General features: G+C 50.1%; 1 protein-coding gene across 1 annotated transcript in view; it reads left to right on the forward strand.

The window, feature by feature from the left end:
• The window catches only part of LOC144611490 (pikachurin-like), a 26,389-nt gene extending 10,929 nt beyond the window's left edge, over positions 1-15,460 (forward strand). Inside the window, exons 4-6 of the mRNA XM_078430624.1 lie at positions 1,606-1,632; positions 5,858-5,975; positions 15,321-15,460. Of these exons, the coding sequence (XP_078286750.1) occupies positions 1,606-1,632; positions 5,858-5,975; positions 15,321-15,460 (285 nt within the window). The remainder of the gene's footprint in view (positions 1-1,605; positions 1,633-5,857; positions 5,976-15,320) is intronic.
• The last annotated feature ends 5,669 nt before the right edge of the window (positions 15,461-21,129 follow it).

Here is a 21,129-nt window from a genome sequence, read left to right on the forward strand (position 1 = left end):
TTGGAGTATTTGTGTTCACTTTTGGTTGCCACTGCTGCAGGAAAGATGTTGTGCAACTGGAAAGGGTTCAGAGGAGATCTACGAGGGTGTTGCCTGGACTCGGGGGCCTGGGCTTCTAGGGAGAGGTCGGGCAGGCTAGGACTCTATGCCTTGGAGCGCAGGAGGATGAGGAGTGATCTTACAGAGGTCTACAAAGTCATGAGAGGAATAGATCGGTTGGACGCACAGAGTCTTTTTCCCAGAGCAGGGGAATCGAGAACCAGGGAACATAGGTCACCTATAAGATCGCTCCTCATCCTCCTGCGCTCCAAGGAATAAAGTCCTAGCTTGCTCAACCTCTCCCTGGAGCTCAGGCCCTCGAATCCTGGCAACATCCTCGTAAATCTTCTCCGCACCCTTTCCAACTAGAAAAAGGTGTCGGTGGGTCTGAGGAGAAAGTTGATACAGGGCACAGGGGGGGGGGGGGGCGGGGGGGGGGGAGGGTGGTAGGGGGTTATCATCTACAATCTGAACGGTGGAAGAACTTGGTGACACAATGAACTGCAGGTGCTGGAATCCGGAGCAAAATACAAAGTGCTGGAGGAACTCGGGGGTCAGGCAGCACCTGCAGAGGAAATGGACAGGGGACTTCGAGTTGAGACCCTTCTTCAGACTGGTGGAGTAGGGAGTGGGGGGGGGGGGGAAGAAGATGGGTTCAAGAGAGTTGGGGGCGGGTCAAGGCCTAAGGAGTGGATGGTGGAAGTAGACACAAAATGCTGGAGTAACTCAGCGGGTCAGGCAGCCTGTCTCCACGCTGTATTTCTCTAAATTAAACTAAACTAAACTGAGATACAGAGGAAGTGCAAATAAAATAAAGTGTGAGGGTCATAACAAGGTAGGTTGGAAGGTAGGGAAATTTTCCTTAGTGGGGGAGAAAACATCGAAACATAGAAACATAGAAATAGGTGCAGGAGGCCATTCGGCCCTTCGAGGCAGCACCGCCATCATTGTGATCATAGCTGATCGTCCCCAATCAATAACCCGTGCCTGTCTTCTCCCCATATCCCGTGATTCCACCAGCCCCTAGAGCTCTATCTAACTCTCTTTTAAATTCATCCAGTGAATTGGCCTCCAATGTTTTTCTCACCTCAGTTTTAAACGGCCTCCCCTTTATTCTTAGACTGTGTGTCCCCTGGTTCTGGACTCCCCCGACATTGGGAACATTTCCCCTGCATCCAGCTTGTCCAGTCCTTTTATAATTTTGTACGTTTCTATAAGATCCCCTCTCATCCTTCTAAGCTCCAGTGAATACAAGCCCAGTCTTTCCAATCTTTCCTCGTATGACAGTCCCGCCATCCCGGGGATTAACCTGGTGAACCTACGCTGCACTGCCTCAACAGCAAGGGACGTCCTTCCTCAAATTAGGGAGGTCAAGACCCTCCTTCAGAATGAGAGTCAGGGGAGAGGGAAAGGGAAATTAGAGACATAGACGGTGATTATAGGGAGATATAAAACAGATGAATGAAAGATATGGAAAGATATAGGTGGATACAGGTGGTTGGGGGGGGGATGGGGGGGGTGAATGGAGTGTGAATTTGGTTGTAATTTATCCTCTTCTTATTGCAGGATCGGATGAAGGATACACAGACCTATGTAAGTGCTAGAGCAGAGAACATAGATCATGGATCTTGCATTATGGAACATACATCATGGAACACGGGTCATGGAACATGGATCACAGACCATGGATCATGGAACGTGGATCATGAAACATGGATCTTGGAACGGAGTATGGATCATGAAACATGGAACATGGATCATGAAATATGGATCATGAAACATGGATCATGGAACATGGATCATGGAACATGGAACATGGATCATGAAACATGGATCATGAAACATGGATCATGGAACATGGATCACAGACCATGGATCATGGAATGTGGATCTTGGAACGGAGTATGGATCATGAAACATGGAACATGGATCATGAAACATTGATCATGAAACATGGATCATGGAACATGGAACATGGAACATGGAACATGGATCATGGAACATGGAGCATGGATCACGGAACATGGATCATGGATCATGAAACATGGAACATGGAACATGGATCATGAAACATGGATCATGAACCATGGAACATTGAACATGGAACATGGAACATGGATCATGAAACATGGATCATGAAACATGGATCTTGGAACGGAGTATGGATTATGAAACATGGAACATGGAGCATGGAATGTGGAACATGGATCATGGATCACGGATCATGGAACATGGATCATGAAACATGAAACATGGATCATGAAACATGGAGCATGGATCACGGAACATGGATCACGGAACATGGATCATGGAATGTAGAACATGGATCATGACACATGGATCATGGAACATGGATCATGGATCATGGATCATGGAACATGGATCATGAAACATGGATCATGGTTCATGGAACATGGATCATGGAATGTAGAACATGGATCATGACACATGGATCATGGAACATGGATCATGGAACATGGATCATGGAATGTAGAACATGGATCATGACGCATGGATCATGGAACATGGAACGCAACACAGAACAGTACAGCACGGGGACAGGCCCTTCCGACCACAATGCCCGTGCCGTGTTAAACTAACCTCTGCCTGATTGTAGTCCGTGTCCCCCCCACTCCCTGCATGTCCGTGTGCCAGTCCTAAAAGCCTCTTAAATGCCCCCATCGTATCTGCCTCCACCACCACCCCTGGCAGTGCGTTCCAGCCAACCACCACCCTCTGTGTAAAAAAAACAACCTGCCCCGCACATCTACATCCTAAAACTCGCGTTTGTTTGTTTGTTTGTTCCACAACTACAGCCAAAACGGTATACGATAGCGTGACAATGTTAGGCCCACCTTACCCACCGTCGTCCCTTTGGTGCTAATGGAAGAAGTTTCATTGAAATCGGTGTTATATTTTTAACGTTATTCACATTTTAAAGTTTAAATCTATCTCCTAGGGAGGGAGGGGGAGGGAGGGGGAGGAGGGAGGATTAGGGGGGGTTGAGGGGGATGGAGTGGGGGGGGAAGGGGGGGAGGAGGAGGGGAGGACGAGGGGAGGAGGGAGGGGGATGGAGGGAGGGGGAGGAAGGAGCAAAAGGGGGGGTTGAGGGGATGAAGGGGGGAGGGAGGGGGAGGGTGGTTGAGGAGGGGGAGGGGGAGGGAGAAGGGTGGGGGAGGGGGATGGAGGGAGGGGGATGGGGATGGGAGAAAGGAGAAAGGAGCAAAAGGGGGGGTTGAGGGGGATGAAGGGGGAGGGGAGGGGAGGTGGTTGAGGAGGGGGAGGGGGAGGGAGAAGGGTGGGGGAGGGAGGAGGGAGGGAGGAGGAGGAGGGAGGAGGGGGAGCGGGGTAGAGGGTGGGAGAGGGAGGGGAGGGAGGGAGGGGAGGGGAGGGGGCGAGGAGAAAGTGCTGCACCAATGCAGGAGAGGCTTGGGCCCACTGGTCCACTTGGTCTAGTCTCCTTTAAACTTTGCCCCTCTCACCTTAAAGTTGTGCCCTCGAGTCGTTGACATCTCCACTCTGACTGCTTTTCCTTATCTCTGCCTCTCAAAATTTACGATCATTCTATCAGGTCTCCCCACAACCTCTAACACTCCAGAGAAAGCTATCGTCCTTTGTCTTCATCTTCGGTTAGGTTTAATGTCACGTGTACCGAGGTACAGTGAAAAGCTCTTTTTGTTGCGTGCTATCCTGTCCGCGGAAAGACCATACCTGATAACAAGCGGGCCGTTCACAGTGTACGGATATACAGGAGAAGGGAATAACGTTTAGTACATGGTAAAGCCAGCAAAGTCAGTGCAACCTCTCCTGGTAGCTCAGACCGAAGAGCCTAACTCCACGCTGTATTTCTCTAAATTAAACTAAACTAAACTGAGATACAGAGGAAGTGCAAATAAAATAAAGTGTGAGGGTCATAACAAGGTAGGTTGGAAGATAGGGACATTTTCCTTAGTAGGGGAGAAACATAGAAACATAGAAAATAGGTGCAGGAGGAGGCTATTCGGCCCTTCAAGCCAGCATCGCCATTCATTGCCATTCATTGTGATCGCGGCTGATCATCCACAATCAGTAACCCGTGCCTGCCTTCTCCTCATATCCCTTGATTCCACTAGCCCCTTGAGCTCTATCTAACTCTCTTTTAAATTCATCCAGTGAATCGGCCTCCACTGCCCTCTGTGGCAGAGAATTCCACAAATTCACAACTCTGGGTGAAAAAGTTTTTTCTCACCTCAGTTTTAAACGGCCTCCCCTTTATTCTTAGACTGTGTCCACTGGTTCTGGACTCCCCCAACATTGGGAACATTTTTCCTGCATCTACCTTATCCAGTCCTTTTATGATTTTATACGTTTCTATCAGATCCCCTCTCATCCTTCTAAACTCCAGTGTATACAAGCCTAGTCGCTCCAGTCTTTAAACATATGACAGTCCCGCCATTCCGGGAATTAACCTAGTAAACCTTCGCTGCACGCCCTCAATTGCAAGAATATCCTTCCTCAAATTTGGAGACCAAAACTGCACACAGTACTCCAGGTGCGGTCTCACTAGGGTCCTGTACAACTGCAGAAGGACTTCTTTGCTCCTATACTCAACTCCTCTTGTTATGAAGGCCAACATTCCATTGGCTTTCTTCACTGCCTGCTGTACCTGCATGCTTCCTTTCAGTGACTGATGCACTAGGACACCCAGATCTCGTTGTACGTCCCCTTTTCCTAACTTGACACCATTCAGATAATACTCTGCTTTCCTATTCTTACCACCAAAGTGGATAACCTCACACTTATCCACATTAAACTGCATCTGCCATGCATCCGCCCACTCACACAACCTGTCCAAGTCTTTTGTGCCTTCCTGTTACGCAGCCACCATTTTGGCCACATTCCAACTCCATACTTCAGATCTTTGGTCTTTAGTCTTTACTCTAGATATTAGAGATATAGCGTGGAAACAGGACCTTCTTCCACCGAGTCCGCGCCGACCAGTGATCCCCACACACTAACACTATCCTACACACACTTGGGACAAATTACAATTATACCAAAGCCAATCGACCTACAAACCTGCACGTCTTTGGCACTCATTTTAGTTTAGTTTAGTTTAGAGATACAGTGTGAAAACAGGCCCTTCGGCCCACCAAGCCCATGCCGACCAGCGATCCCCACACACTAACACTATCTTACACGCACTTGGGACAATTTACAATTTTTACCAATCCAATTAACCTACAAACCTGCACGTCTTTGGAGAGTGGGAGCGCCGGAGTCTCAGGTTCGATCCCAACCACGGGCGCCGTCTGTACGGAGTTTGCACGTTCTCCCCGTGACCTGCGTGGGTTTTCTCCGAGATCTTCGGTTTAATCCCACACTCCAAAGACGTACAGGTTTGTAGGTTTATTGGCTGGGCAAAAATGTAAAAATTGTCCCTAGTGGTTGTAGGATAGTGTTAGTGTGCGGGGATCGCTGGTCGGCGCGGTGGGACCCGGTGGGCCGATAAGGGCCTGTTTCCGCGCTGTATCTCTAAACTAAACTAAAACCCACGCAGTCACAGGGAGAAGGTACAAACTCCATACAGACAGCACATGAGGGCTGTCATGAACAAACCCGGGTCTCTGGCGCTGTGAGACGGCAACTCTATCGCCGTGCCACCGCCGCCGCCCTACTTTGTAACACGTGAATACGGGATAAGAGCTCGTCGGTAGGGTAAACAGAAAGGGGGGTTGGTGGGTCACCATTGCCTGTTGTGCAGTGTGTACAGTCCCCCAGTGTATCTGGGGGCAGGTTAGTCTTGGTGTTGTATTGAACTTGCCCCCTCTGTCCGCAGGAGATGGCGGTGGGTGGACTCCTGCCCGGGACTACGTACCGTGTGTTGGTCAAAGCTCGCGGCCCGGCGGGGGAGGGGCGCCCCAGCCTGCCGAAGAACGTGACTACCGAACCCCCAGGTAGGATGGCCCCCCGAAAACATAAAACGCTTCTCGGTCGCTGAGGGCAGAGCTGTAGATGTTGTGTACATGGACTTCTGTAAGGCGTTCGACAAGGTTCCGCATGGCAGGCTGCTCTGGAAGGTTAGGTCCCATGGGATCCAAGGAGAGATGGCTGATGGGATAGAACATTGGCTCCACGGAGGGAAGCAGAGGGTGATGGTGGAAGGTTGCTTCTCAGACTGGAGACCTGTGACTGGTGGTGAGCCTCAGGGTTCGGTGCTGGGCCCGTTACTGTTGGTCATCTACAGGGCAAGATTAGCAGGTTTGCTGGCGATAGATGCAAACGTGGGTGGTTTTGCAGATGGTGAGGATGGTTGTCAGGTTGTGTTATGAGGAATTGCAGCACGATGCCCAATGGTGTCAAATTCCTCCAATCCGGGACCATCCCAGGGCCTGAACGGATATTCGGAAGAGTTTTATAAAGCGCTTCTCCCCAAGATAGCCCATTTAAATTGAAGTATACAATGAGGCATTTGTAAGTGGCATTCTCCTACAGACTCTCAATCAGGCAACTAGTTGTCTTAATCTTAAAAAAAACAAAGGCTCTCTTGACTCTGCTTCATACCATCCAATTAGCCTGTTGAATGTTGATTGTAAAGTTTTACCCAAACTCCTGGCAATGCATCTTGAAACAGTCCTGCCATCTATTATTTCTCCTGATGAAACAGGACTTATTAAGAATAGCGCGATAGCACGACAATTTTAATCCCACCTTACTCACCGTCATCCCTTTGGTGCTAATGGAAAAAGGTTCAATGAAATCGGTGTTATATTTCCAAAGTTATTCGCATTTTAAAGTTTAAATCTATCTCCTAGGGAGGGAGGGAGGAGGTGGGGGGGGGGAGGAGGGGGACTTGGGGGATAAGGGGGGTTGAGGGGGATGGAGTGGGGGGGAAGGGGAAGGGGATGGGGAAGAGGGGCCATTCTAAATGGCCTACCTCTTATTCTTAAACTGTGGCCACTTGTTCTGGACCCCCCCAACATTGGGAACATGTTTCCTGCCTCTAACGTGTCCAACCCCTTAATAATCTTATACGTTTCGATAAGATCTCCTCTCATCATTCTAAACTCCAGTGTATACAAGCCTAGTCGCTCCAGTCTTTCAACATACGACAGTCCCGCCATTCCGGGAATTAACCTAGTAAACCTACGCTGCACGCCCTCAATAGCAAGAATATCCTTTCTCAAATTTGGAGACCAAAACTGCACACAGTACTCCAGGTGCGGTCTCACTAGGGCCCTGTACAACTGCAGAAGGACCTCTTTGCTCCTATACTCAACTCCTCTTGTTATGAAGGCCAACATTCCATTGGCTTTCTTCACTGCCTGCTGTACCTGCATGCTTCCTTTCAGTGACTGATGCACTAGGACACCCAGATCTCGTTGTAATTGTGATATACATCCGACCTCTCTGTATCTGTTCCTGCTGCCCTTGCCAATTCCACATCTGTATCAGTGCAGAGAGTAGTGCGTTCGGCTGAACGCCCCATGGGAACTACACTCACCCCCCTGCAGGACCTATACATCAGGAGGTGCAGATCCAGAGCCAGCAACATTATGGGGGACCCCTACCACCCCAGCAACGGACTGTTCCAGCTGCTATGGTCAGGCAAACGCCTCCGCTGTCACGCTGTGAAAACAGAGAGGATGAGATGGAGTTTCTTCCCACAGACCACCAGGACTGTTAACTATTATAACTCCAGGGACTAATTTAATTTACTGTATTAATTTATTTTTTGTGTTAAATTTTTTTTTTCTATTGTGTTTTGTAGTTTAGCACAATCTGCAGGCATTGCCACTTTCATTTCACTGCACATCTTGTATATGTGTGTGTGACGAATAAACTTTACTTGACGTGACTTACTTGACTTGGCATAGATTGAATCTTGGTAAAGGCGAGCTGTTGCCACTCAGGAGTACAAGGAGTTTCCCCTCACACAGCCTGCCATTTAAAGTTGCTTGTAGTAGCTTTATCCACCCAGGGGATCATGTTGCAGATAGATTTGACAAGCCTTTCCAAGCCAACTTTGTTCCTTTTTTTAACCCGCACTGAGGATGATTTGGAACGCTGGTCTCTCTTCAACCGCAAGAATTCATCCCATTAATAGACAATAGGTGCAGGAGGAGGCCATTCGGCCCTTCGAGCCAGCACCGCCATTCAATGTGATCATGGCTGATCATTCTCAATCAGTACCCCGTTCCTGCCTTCTCCCCATACCCCCTCACTCCGCTATCCTTAAGAGCTCTATCTAGCTCTCTCTTGAATGCATTCAGAGAATTGGCCTCCACTGCCTTCTGAGGCAGAGAATTCCACAGATTCACAACTCTCTGACTGAAAAATTAATACTCTCCCTAAACTCTTATATTTACTTTGGTGCCTACCGGTTTTCCTTCCCAATACATTTTTCAAAAAGATCTGCGGCCTCAATATATACGCTCTAGGTGGGATAGGAGGAGTCCAAGGATACGAAAACACAGACCCAGATTGGACCGAGGTCGAGCAAGACCAGATTTTAGGTCCTACTAGACCAAATGGACCCGTTGGGCCCAAACCTCTCCTGCATTGGTCCAGCACCCTCTCCTCCCCTCCCTCCCTCCACACCCCTCCCCTCCCCCTCCCTCCTCCCCCTCCCCCTCCCTCCCTCCACACCCCTCCCCCTACCTCCCTCCTCCCCCTCCACACTCCTCCCCCTTCCCCTCCCCCCCACTCCATCCCCCTTATCCTCCCTCCATCACCCTCCCTCCCCCTCCCTCCCCTTCCCCTTCCCTTCCCCCTCCCCCCCTTCCCCTTCCCTTCCCCCACTCCATCCCCTCAACCCTGGGCGGCACGGTAGCACAGCGGTAGAGTTGCTGCTTTACAGCGAATGCAGCGCCGGAGACTCAGGTTCGATCCTGACTACGGGCGCCGTCTGTACGGAGTTTGTACGTTCTCCCCGTGACCTGCGTGGGTTTTCTCCGAGATCTTCGGTTTCCTCCCACACTCCAAAGACGTACGGGTATGTAGGTTAATTTGACTGGGTAAATGTAAAAAATTGTCCCTAATGTGTGTAGGATAGTGTTAATGTTTGGGGATCACTGGGCGGTGCGGACTTGGTGGGCCGAAGGGCCTGTTTCCGCGCTGTATATATATGATATGATATGATATGATAACCCCCCTTATCCTCCCTCCCCCTCCCTCCCTCCTCCCCCTCCCTCCTCCCCCTCCCTCCTCCCCCTCCCTCCACCCCCTCACTCCCTCCCCACGAGATAGATTTAAACTTAAAAATGCGAATAACTTTATAAATATAACAGCGATTTCAATGAAACTTCTTCCGTTAGCACCAAAGGGACGATGGTGAGTAAGGTGGGCCTAAAATTGTTGCACTATCGTGTACCGTTTTGGCTGCAGTTCAGGAACAAACAAACAAACAAACAAACCAGAGTTTTAGTACATAGATTACTGGGCCCCTATACTTAGGATCACTCAGTACTGGTTGCAGATCGGGGTGATATCCCCATCCCCAGTTTGTCTCAAGATGGAGGCCACCTCATCTACACCGGCTTCACTGTCTTCCCTCGCTCACTCCCCCATTACAGGCCCCCATTCCTCCTTCACTGAAAACGTGTGTTAAAACGAGGCTGAAGGTCTGGAATCAATTTAGAGTATAAGAAAATAGCTGCAGATGCTGGTACAAATCAAAGGAGCAACTCAGCAGGTCAGGCAGCATCTCAGGAGAGAAGGAATGGGCGACGTTTTGGGTCGAGATTCTCCTTCAGACTGATGACGTTTCGGGTCGAGACCCTTCTTCATACTGCATTGGTGCAGCACCTTCTCCTCCCCCCACCCCTCCCCCCCTGTCCCTCCACCCCTCTCCCCCCTTCCCATCCCTCCTTCCTCCCTCTCCACCCCCTCCCCCCCTCCCCCTCCCTCCCCACTCCATCCCCCCTCAACCCCCCTTATCCTCCCTCCCTCCCCCTCCCTCCTGAAGAAGGGTCTCAATCCGAAACGTCTCCCATTCCTTCTCTCCTGAGATGCTGCCTGACCCGCTGAGTTACTCCAGCATTTTGTGAATAAATACCTTCGGAATGAATTTAGACGTCATTATGGGTTTTCAGACAACTTCTTTTTTGGCTCTAGTTGCCTCAAACCCGTCTTTCCTTGCTTTCACCTGTGGCCAATAGTGTTTTCCTAACAAGGCCCAGCCTTGGTATTAAAAGCTTTAAGAGACCTCTATATTAATAATGCATTTGTCACGTTCGAACAATTATCAGTCCAATTTAATCTCCCCAGGCACCCTTTTGTTTAGATTTTGTACAGATCCGGAGTTATGTTCGCGGCAAAGATTCCCCCGATTCCCCACTCTTCCCGGGGAAGCACAGTTTGATGCTTTTCTTACCCCACTTCCTACCTTTAAAGGCACCATGACAATAATCTACAGACAAATTTGCTTATTGGAAACCAGCCTCATTAAAACACCACCAAATCGGCGTGGGAGGAGGAATTGAGGAAGGAAATCTCTGATGAGGTACTTGAGGAAGCACTTTGGAGGGTGGATACTTCTATTTGCGCTCTGCACGGTCTCATCCAACGTAAGCTCATTCATGGGGTCCACTGGACTAAAGCAAGACTGTCTAAAATGTACAATGATGTGAATAGACAATAGACAATAGACAATAGACAACAGACAATAGACAACAGACAATAGACAATAGACAATAGACAACAGACAATAGACAACAGACAACAGACAATAGACAATGGACAATAGACAACAGACAACAGACAACAGACAATAGACAATAGACAATAGACAACAGACAACAGACAACAGACAATAGACAATGGACAATAGACAACAGACAATAGACAATAGACAATAGACAATAGACAACAGACAATAGACAATAGAAATAGACAATAGAAATAGACAATAGACAACAGACAACAGATAACAGACAATAGACAATAGACAATAGACAATAGACAATAGAAATAGACAATAGACAATAGACAATAGACAATAGACAATAGACAATAGGTGCAGGAGGAGGCCATTCGGCCCTTCGAGCCAGCACCGCCATTCAATGTGATCATGGCTGATCATTCTCAATCACTACCCCGTTCCTGCCTTCTCCCCATACCCCCTGACTCTGCTATCCTTAAGAGCTCTACCTAGCTCTCTCTTGAATGCATTCAGAGAATTGGCCCCCACTGCCTTCCGAGGCAGAAAATTCCACAGATTTACAACTCTCTGACCGAAAAAGTTTTTCCTCATCTCAGTTCTAAATGGCCTAACCCTTATTCTTAAACTGTGGCCCCTGGTTCTGGACTCCCCCAACATTGGGAACATGTTTCCTGCCTCTAACGTGTCCAATTCCTTAATAATCTTATATGTTTCGATAAGATCCCCTCTCATCCTTCTAAATTCCAACGTATACAAGCCTAGCCGCTCCAGTCTTACAACATATGACAGTCCCGCCATTCCGGGAATTAACCTAGTAAACCTACGCTGCACGCCCTCAATAGCAAGAATATCCTGCCTCAAATTTGGAGACCAAAACTGCACACAGTACTCCAGGTGCGGTCTCACTAGGGCCCTGTACAACTGCAGAAGGACCTCTTTGCTCCTATACTCAACTCCTCTTGTTATGAAGGCCAACATTCCATTGGCTTTCTTCACTGCCTGCTGTACCTGCATGCTTCCTTTCAGTGACTGATGCACTAGGACCCAGATCACGTTGTACGTCCCCTTTTCCTAACTTGACACCATTCAGATAATAATCTGGGCTGTGTAAGATGTAATCGGTCACCTGCAAATCGTGTGCATATGTTCTGGTGTTGCCCATCTCTTGCTGGTTCCTGGAGAGACACTCTCAGGATCAAGCGGCTGACAGATTGAGCCAGAATCTATCTCCCTATCTTCCTCATCCGAACAGCAACTCACTCAAATCAATAAGGATGTAATTGCCTTCGTCACTCTGTTGGCAAGACGACTAAATTTTGCTCGGGTGGTTTTCTCCTGCACCCTCTTCTCACGTCGTTTGGATCAAAGACATCTTTAATTGCATCAAGTTGGAAAAAAGTCAAGCGCACACTTAGGGGGCCTGTGAACAAACTTTGGGCAACGTGGTCTCCCTTTTCTGTTTCCATGTCAGACAGCTGTGCTTCCCTGCAATTGCAGAGTGATGTATACCTATATTAATTTTATATTTTCTTTTTGTTTAATCCTCGTTGATTGGAGATGAGGACTTGACACATCCTGTCTACTTCACAAAATGCTGGAGTAACTCAGCAGGTCAGGCAGCATCTCGGGAGAGAAGGGTCTCGACCCGAAACGTCACCCATTCCTTCTTTCCTGAGATGCTGCCTGACCTGCTGAGTTACTCCAGCATTTTGTGAAATAAATACCTCCGATTTGTACCAGCATCTGCAGTTATTTTCTGACACATTCTGTCAGAGTCCAGTCAAGCCAATTTTATTTGTACAGCACGTTTAAAAACAACCCACGTTGACCAAAGTGCTGTACATCAGTTCAGGTACTAAGAACGAACATACAATGGCATACAAACATAACAGCACATACATAAACAGTTCACAGCACCCCCTCAGAGGGCCTCAAACGCTAGGGAGTAGAAATAGGTTTTGAGCCTGGACTTAAAGGAGTTGATGGAGGGGGCAGTTCTGATGTGGAGAGGGATGCTGTTCCACAGTCTAGGAGCTGCAACCGCAAAAGCGCGGTCACCCCTGAGCTTAAGCCTAGACCGCGGGATAGTGAGTAGCCCCAAGTCGGCCGACCTGAGGGACCTGGAGATAGAGTGGTGGGTTAGAAGATTTTTGATATGGGGGGGGGGGGGGGGAGCCCGTTTAGGGCTTTGTATGTGAATAGGAGGAGCTTGAAGTTGATTCTGTACTGTACTGGAGCCAGTGGAGAGAGGCCAGAATCGGGGTGATGTGGTCCCTTTTATGGGTCAGTGGTGGTGTAAAAGGCCTAGAGCGCGTATACATGGCTTCTTGGATGTTAAGGAGAACTGTACTGTCTGATTTAGTTGACCTGTAAACATTTGTATCAATATACACACACACACACACACACACACACACACACACACACACACACACACACACACACACACACACACACACACACACACACACACACACACACACACATACACATATATATGTATATATATACACACACACACACACACACACACACACACACACACACACACACACACACACACACACACACACACACACACACACACACACACACATATAAATCTACATATATATATATATATATACACATACATTATACATATACATACACACATACACATTATACATATACACATGCATATACATATACATATATACATATACACATACACATACATATACATATACACATACACATACACATACACATACACATACACATACACATACATATACATATACATACACATATACATATACATATACATACACATATATATATATAACTATTTTAACTATTTGTTTTCTCTCTTTGTTGTACTTTTGTTCCACGTTTTGTGATATTGTATTGTTATTCTTAGTGTGCTATTTTGCACACCTGCAAAATAACTTACAAATGCAATTATTTTGTAAATGCTGGTTGTACTGAAAAAAATAATTTGATCGGGTGGGCAGGGGGGGCTGAGGAATAATTGATCGAATTTAATACGGAGAAATGTGAGGTGTTGCATTTTGGGAAGTCTAACATGGGCAGGACCTACACAGTGAACGGTGGGTCTCTGGGGAGTATTGTAGAGCAGAGGGATCTAGGAGTGCAGTGGCATGGTTCCTTGAAGGTGGCGTCACAGGTAGTAGATAGGGTGGTCAAAGACTTTCGCCACCTTGGCCTTCATCAGTCAGAGTATTGAATACACACCGATCAGCCAAAACATTCTGACCACTGACAGGCGAAGTGAATAACATTGATCATCTTGTTACAATGGCACCTGTCAAGGGGTGGGATATATTAGGCAGCAAGTGACCAGTCAGTTCTTGAAGTTGATGTGTTGGATGCGGGAGAAATGGGCAGGAGTAAAGACCTGAGCGACTTTGACAAGGGCCAAATTGTTCTGACCAGACGACTGGGTCAGAGCATCTCTGAAACGGCAAGGCTTGTGGGGTGCTCCCGGTCAGCAGTGGTGAGTACCTACCGACAGTGGTCCGAGGAGGGACAAACCACAAACCGGCGACAGACAGGGTGTTGGGCGCCCAAGGCTCATCGATGCGCGAGGGCAATGAAGGCTATCCCATCTGGTCTGAACCGACAGAAAGTCGACAGTGGCACAAGTCGCAGAAAATGTTAATGGTGGTCACGGGAGGAATGTGTCACAATACACAGTGCATCGCACCCTGCTGCGTATGGGGCTGCACACGGAGGACCAACAGCATGTTAGGCAGGTGGTCGTAATGTTTTGGCTGATCGGTGTAGAAGTTGGGAGGTCATGCTGCAGTTGTATAAGACATTGGTGAGGCTGCATTTAGAGCATTATGTTCAGCTTTGGACATCATGTTACAGGAAAGGTTCTCAAGCTGGGAAGGGTGCAGAAAGTGTTGCCAGGGTTCGAGGGCCTGAGCTGTAGGGAGAGCTCGTCAGGTTTAGAGGGACCTGGGCCAAACGTGGGCAGGAGGGACTAGTGCAGATGAGGCATGCTGGTCGGTTGGGCCGAAGGGCCTGCTTCTGTGCTGTGTGACTCTGTGAGTGTGGGGGAGGGGCGGAGGCCATTCAGCCTGACATCTCCTGCCAGCACCTGGGACCACTCCCCACTCGGCCTTCGACCCTGAACTCAACCCTTGACTCTTGACACTGGAATCTGGACGACCCTTGACTCTTGACCCTGGACTTGGCCCTTGACTTGACCTTGGAGCCTGGACTCGACCCCTGACTCTTGCCTTTGGAGCCTAGACTCAACCCTTGATCCTTGACCTTAATCGCGACCCTTGACTTGACCCTGCAGCCTGGACTCAACCCTTGATCCTTGACCTTAAACGCGACCCTTGACTCTTGCCTTTGGAGCCTAGACTCAACCCTTGATCCTTGACCTTAAACGCGACCCTTGCCTCTTGACCCTGCAGCCTGGACTGGACCCTTGATCCTTGACCTGGACCAGACTGGATCGGACTCTGGTCACTTGACAGATCACCTGGGATGTTGTTGGTGTGAGGAGGCCCGGTGGCGGAGGTGGGAGCTTGCCGATGGCCACGTGGCTACCTGCGGTCAGAGAGTGTCCGAGTCTCTGTCCGCCCGGCCGATGACCCTTCTGGCCCTTGTGTTCCTGCAGACCGCTGCTCGCCCCCCGACGCCCCGTCTAGACCAGAGGCCGCCGCCCTGTCTGACTCGGAGGTGGCCCTCTCGTGGAAGGCAGGCAGCAGCGCGGGGAGCTCTCCGCTCCGGTACTACATGGTGGAAGTAACCCGGTGAGTGTGGGCCGCAGAGGGCTAGGGTTGCCAACTGTCCCGTATTAGCAGCGACATCCTGTATATGGGGTTCAATTGGTCTGTCCCGTACGGGATCGCCGTTGTCCTGTATTAGGCCTGGGGGTGCTGTAGACCCGGACACTGTAGGCTCGGACACTGTAGGCTCGGACACTGTAGGCCCGGACACTGTAGGCCCGGACACTGTAGGCCCGGACACTGTAGGCCCGGACACTGTAGGCCCGGACACTGTAGGCCCGGACACTGTAGGCCCGGACACTGTAGGCCCGGACACTGTAGGCCCGGACACTGTAGGCCCGGACACTGTAGGCCCGGACACTGTAGGCCCGGACACTGTAGGCCCGGACACTGTAGGCCCGGACACTGTAGGCTCGGACACTGTAAGCCCGGACACTGTAGGCCCGGACACTGTAGACCCGGACACTGTAGGCCCGGACACTGCAGGCTCGGACACTGCAGGCCCGGACACTGTAGGCCCGGACACTGTAGGCCCGGACACTGTAGGCCCGGACACTGTAGGCCCGGACACTGTAGGCCCGGACACTGTAGGCTCGGACACTGTAGGCCCGGACACTGTAGGCCCGGACACTGTAGGCCCGGACACTGCAGGCCCGGGGGTGCTGTAGACCCGGACACTGTAGGCTCGGACACTGTAAGCTCAGACACTGTAGGCCCAGACACTGTAGGCCCGGACACTGTAGCCTCGGACACTGTAAGCTCGGACACTGTAGGCCCGGACACTGTAGACCCGGACACTGTAGGCCCGGACACTGTAGGCCCGGGGGTGCTGTAGACCCGGACACTGTAGGCTCGGACACTGCAGGCCCGGACACTGTAGGCTCGGACACTGCAGCCCGGACACTGTAGGCTCGGACACTGTAGGCTCGGACACTGCAGGCCCGGACACTGTAGGCTTGGACACTGTAGGCCCGGACACTGTAGGCCCGGACACTGTAGGCTCGGACACTGTAGGCCCGGACACTGTAGGCTCGGACACTGTAGGCTCGGACACTGTAGGATCGGACACTGTAGGCCCGGACACTGTAGGCTCGGACACTGTAGGCCCGGACACTGTAGGCTCGGACACTCTAGGCCCGGACACTGTAGGCCCGGACACTGTAGGCTCGGACACTGTAGGCTCGGACACTCTAGGCCCGGACACTGTAGGCTCGGATACTGTAGGCTCGGACACTGTAGGCTCGGACACTCTAGGCCCGGACACTGTAGGCTCGGACACTGTAGGCCCGGACACTGTAGGCCCGGACACTGTAGGCTCGGACACTGTAGGCCCGGACACTGTAGGCCCAGACACTGTAGGCCCGGACACTGTAGGCTCGGACACTGTAAGCCTGGACACTGTAGGCTCGGACACTGTAGGCCCGGACACTGTAGGCTCGGACACTGTAAGCCCGGACACTGTAGGCTCGGACACTGTAGGCTCGGACACTGTAGGCCCGGACACTGTAGGCCCGGACACTGTAGGCTTGGACACTGTAGGCTCGGACACTGTAGGCCCGGACACTGTAGGCTCGGACACTGTAGGCTCGGACACTGTAGACTCGGACACTGTAGGCCCGGACACTGTAAGCCCGGACACTGTAGGCCCGGACACTGTAGGCCCAGACAGTGTAAGCCCGGACAGTGTAGGCCCAGACACTGTAGGCCCGGACACTGTAGGCCCGGACACTGTATCGCCGGACACTGTAGGCCCGGACACCGTAGGTCTGGACAGTGTAGGCCCGGGCACTGCAGGCCCGGACACTGTTGGCCCGGACAGTGTAGGCCCGGCCACCGTAGGTCCGGGGGCCCGGGCGCTGTCTAGCGGAGGTTGCGTAGAATCCCACCTCCCGGCCCGGGCGGGCCGCCATTGGTGGAGCGGGAGCACGTGGCCGCTGGCTGGGTGAGGTCACGTGGGGCACGGGGTGGTGACGTCATCTTGTCCCTTATTTGGGAGTGAGATAGTTGGCAACCCCTACAGAGGGGAGATCCATGGATCTAATCTGGACAGAGGAATGGCAGATGGAGTTAAAGCGAGTGGGTGGTGTGGCACTTTCACCTAAAGGGAAAGTGAAGAGTTACTGGAAAGATAGACTTTAGCATTTCCCGTTTCCTTTATCGTGGTTAATGTTTCGCATTTCCTCCATCCATTTGTTCTGTATCTCTCCACGTCACCATCTGTATCTCAGCTTTCCCTCTCCCCTGACTCTCAGTCTGAAGAAGGATCTCAACCCCAACGTCACCCGTTCCTTCTCTCCAGAGATGCTGCCTGACCCGCTGAGTTACTCCAGCATTCTGTGGCCTATATTCGGTTTAAACCAGCATCTGCAGTTAATGGAAAGAACCGGAATGGACACAATAGACAATAGGTGCAGGAGGAGGCCATTCGGCCCTTCGAGCCAGCACCGCCATTCAATGTGATCATGGCTGATCACTCTCAATCAGTACCCCGTTCCTGCCTTCTCCCCATACCCCCTGACTCCGCTATCCTTAAGAGCTCTATCTAGCTCTCTCTTGAATGCATTCAGAGAATTGGCCTCCACTGCCTTCTGAGGCAGAGAATTCCACAGATTCACAACTCTCTGGGTGAAAAAGTTTTTCCTCATCTCAGTTCTAAATGGCCTACCCCTTATTCTTAAACTGTGGCACGGTAGCGCAGCGGTAGAGTTGCTGCTTTACAGCGAATGCAGCGCCGGAGACTCAGGTTCGATCCTGACTACGGGTGCTGCACTGTAAGGAGTTTGTACGTTCTCCCCGTGACCTGCGTGGGTTTTCTCCGAGATCTTCGGTTTCCTCCCACACTCCAAAGACGTACAGGTATGTAGGTTAATTGGCTGGGTAAATGTAAAAATTGTCCCTAGTGGGTGTAGGATAGTGTTAATGTACGGGGATCACTGGGCGGCACGGACTTGGTGGGCCGAAAAGGCCTGTTTCCGGCTGTATATATATGATATGATGATGATATGATGATATGTGGCCCCTTGTTCTGGACTCCCCCAACATTGGGAACATGTTTCCTGCCTCTAACGTGTCCAACCCCTTAATGATCTTATACGTTTCGATAAGATCCCCTCTCATCCTTCTAAAGGAAGTACAGCTTGATTGTAATCATGTGATTAGGATGGAACTGCAGATGCTGGTTCACACCAGAGATAGACACAAAGTGCTGGAGTAACACAGTGGGACAGGCAGCATCTCCGGAGAGAAGGAATGGGTGACGTTTTGGGTCGAGACCCTTCTTCAGATCCGAAACGTCACCCATTCCTTCTCTCAAGAGATGCTGTCTGTCCTGCTGAGTTACTCCAGCATTTAGTGTCTCTCTTGATTGTAATCATGCTTAGTCTAGTTTAGTTTTAATTCCAGTTTCAGTTTAGTTTAGTTGTCATGTGTAGCATAGTACAGTGAAAAGCGGACAGACTATACGTGATTACAATCGAGCCGTCCCACAGTTTACAGATACAGATGAAGGGAATAACGTTTAGTGCGAGATATAGTCCAGTAAAGATAGTGCAATGGTCACCAATGAGGTAGATGGGAGGTCAGGACCGCTCTCTAGTTGGTGATGGGATGGTTCAGTTGCCCGATAACAGCCGGGAAGAAACTGCCCCTGAATCTGGAGGTGTGCGTTTTCACACTTCTGTACCTCTGGCCTGATGGGAGAGGGGGGGAAGAGGGAGTGGCCGGGGTGAGACTGGTCCTTGATGATGCTGCTGGCCTTGCCGAGGCAGCGTGAGGTGTAGATGGAGTCAATGGAAGGAAGGTTGGTTTGTGTGATGGCTGGGCTGTGTCCACCTGTATCGTCTTTTCGCTGACATGTTAGCACGCAACAAAAAAGCTTTTCACTGCATCTCAGTACACGTGACTATAATACTAAACTAAACGGAAATAAACGAAACTAATGGGAACTGAACTAAAGTATAATAAACTGAACTGAACAAACTTAAACTAAAGTAAACTGTACAAACCTAAACTAACCTAAACTAAACTAACCTAAACTAACCTAACCTAAACTAACCTAAATTAAACTAAACTAAACTCAAACTAAACTAAACTAAACTAAACTAAACTAAACTAACCTACCTAACCTAAACTAACCTAACCTAAACTAACCTAAACTAAACTAAACTAAACTAAACTAAACTAAACTAAACTAAACTAAACTAAACTAAACTAAACTAAACTAATGTAAACTAACCTAAACTAAAACTGAACTAACCTAAACTAAACTAAACTAACCTAAACTAACTAAACTAAACTAATGTAAACTAACCTAACTAAAACTGAACTAACCTAAACTAAAGTAACGTAAACTAACCTAAACTAAATGAAACTAAACTTGAACTGTACAAACCTAAACTAAACTAAAACTGAACTAACTAAACTAAACTAATGTAAACTAACCTAAACTAAATTAAACTAAACTAAACCGAACAAACCTAAACTAAACTAAACTAAACTGAACTTAAACTAGACTAAACTAAACGGACGTGAAGTGACCTCAATGAAGCTTAGCTGAACAAGACTCACTCCGCTGTGCTGAGCTGGTGTGGTAAGCTGTGTTGCACTCAGTGCCTGGTCTGGTGCAGCCACACACATCGTTTGGCTGTGTAATGAATCTCACACAATGGTGCATCAGTCCGAGGTCCCGGTCTCGGGTACTTCCTGGGGAGGGTCCTAGTCCTCTGCTCCTCTCAGTCTGAGTAGGAGCCGCTCGTCACCCCTCTGGCCTCCCCCCCCCCTTCCCACCCCCACCCTCGTTGCGCCTGGCCTCGGGAACAATCAGCCCCTTCTCTCCAGGGAATGTGTTGATGGAAGCCCATCCTCTGAGCCTGGACCACATCAATGGGCCTTGTTGGAGTGGCACAGAGGTCGTGCGTTCAGGCGCCCAGCCACTGCGTTTGGGTCTTGGCTGCCGGAGGTTGACAGAAGGACCTCTGTGTTGGTTCAACAGACAGAGAGAGAGAGAGAGAGAGAGAGAGAGGGAGAGAGAGAGGGGAGAGGGAGAGGGAGAGGGAGAGAGAGAGGGAGAGGGAGAGAGAGAGGGAGTGGGAGAGGGAGAGGGAGAGGGAGAGGGAGAGGGAGAGGGAGAGGGAGGGAGGGAGGGGGAGGGGGAGGGGGAAGGGGGAGAGGGAGAGGGAGAGGAGAGGGAGGAGGGAGAGGGAGAGGGAGAGGGGAGAGGGAGGGGGAGAGGGAGAGGGGAGAGGGAGAGGGAGAGGGAGAGGAGAGGGAGAGGGAGAGGGATGAGGGAGAGGAGAGGGAGAGGGAGAGGGAGAGGGAGAGGGAGAGGGAGAGGGAGAGAGGGAGAGGAGAGGGAGGGGAGGGGGAGGGGAGATGGAGAGGGAGAGGAGAGGGAGAGGGAGAGGGAGAGGAGAGGAGAGAGGGGCGGGGAGTGCTGGATTAGATCACAGAGCAGCCTAGGGTGCAATTATCTAATGCTAGAGAACGATGGAAACATCTGATGCTGTAGGAAATGGAGTAGAGACACACACAGAGTGCTGGAGTAACTCAGCAGGTCAGGCAGCACCTCTGGAGAACATGCATAGGTGACTATCATATGTTGAAAGACTGGAGCGACTAGGCTTGTATACACTGGAATTTAGAAGGATGAGAGGAGATCTTATCGAAAACATATAAGATTATTAAGGGGTTGGACACGTT

This window comes from Rhinoraja longicauda, chromosome 3, assembly GCF_053455715.1.
Source record: "Rhinoraja longicauda isolate Sanriku21f chromosome 3, sRhiLon1.1, whole genome shotgun sequence".
In the NCBI taxonomy this organism is placed as follows: Eukaryota; Metazoa; Chordata; class Chondrichthyes; order Rajiformes; family Arhynchobatidae; genus Rhinoraja; species Rhinoraja longicauda.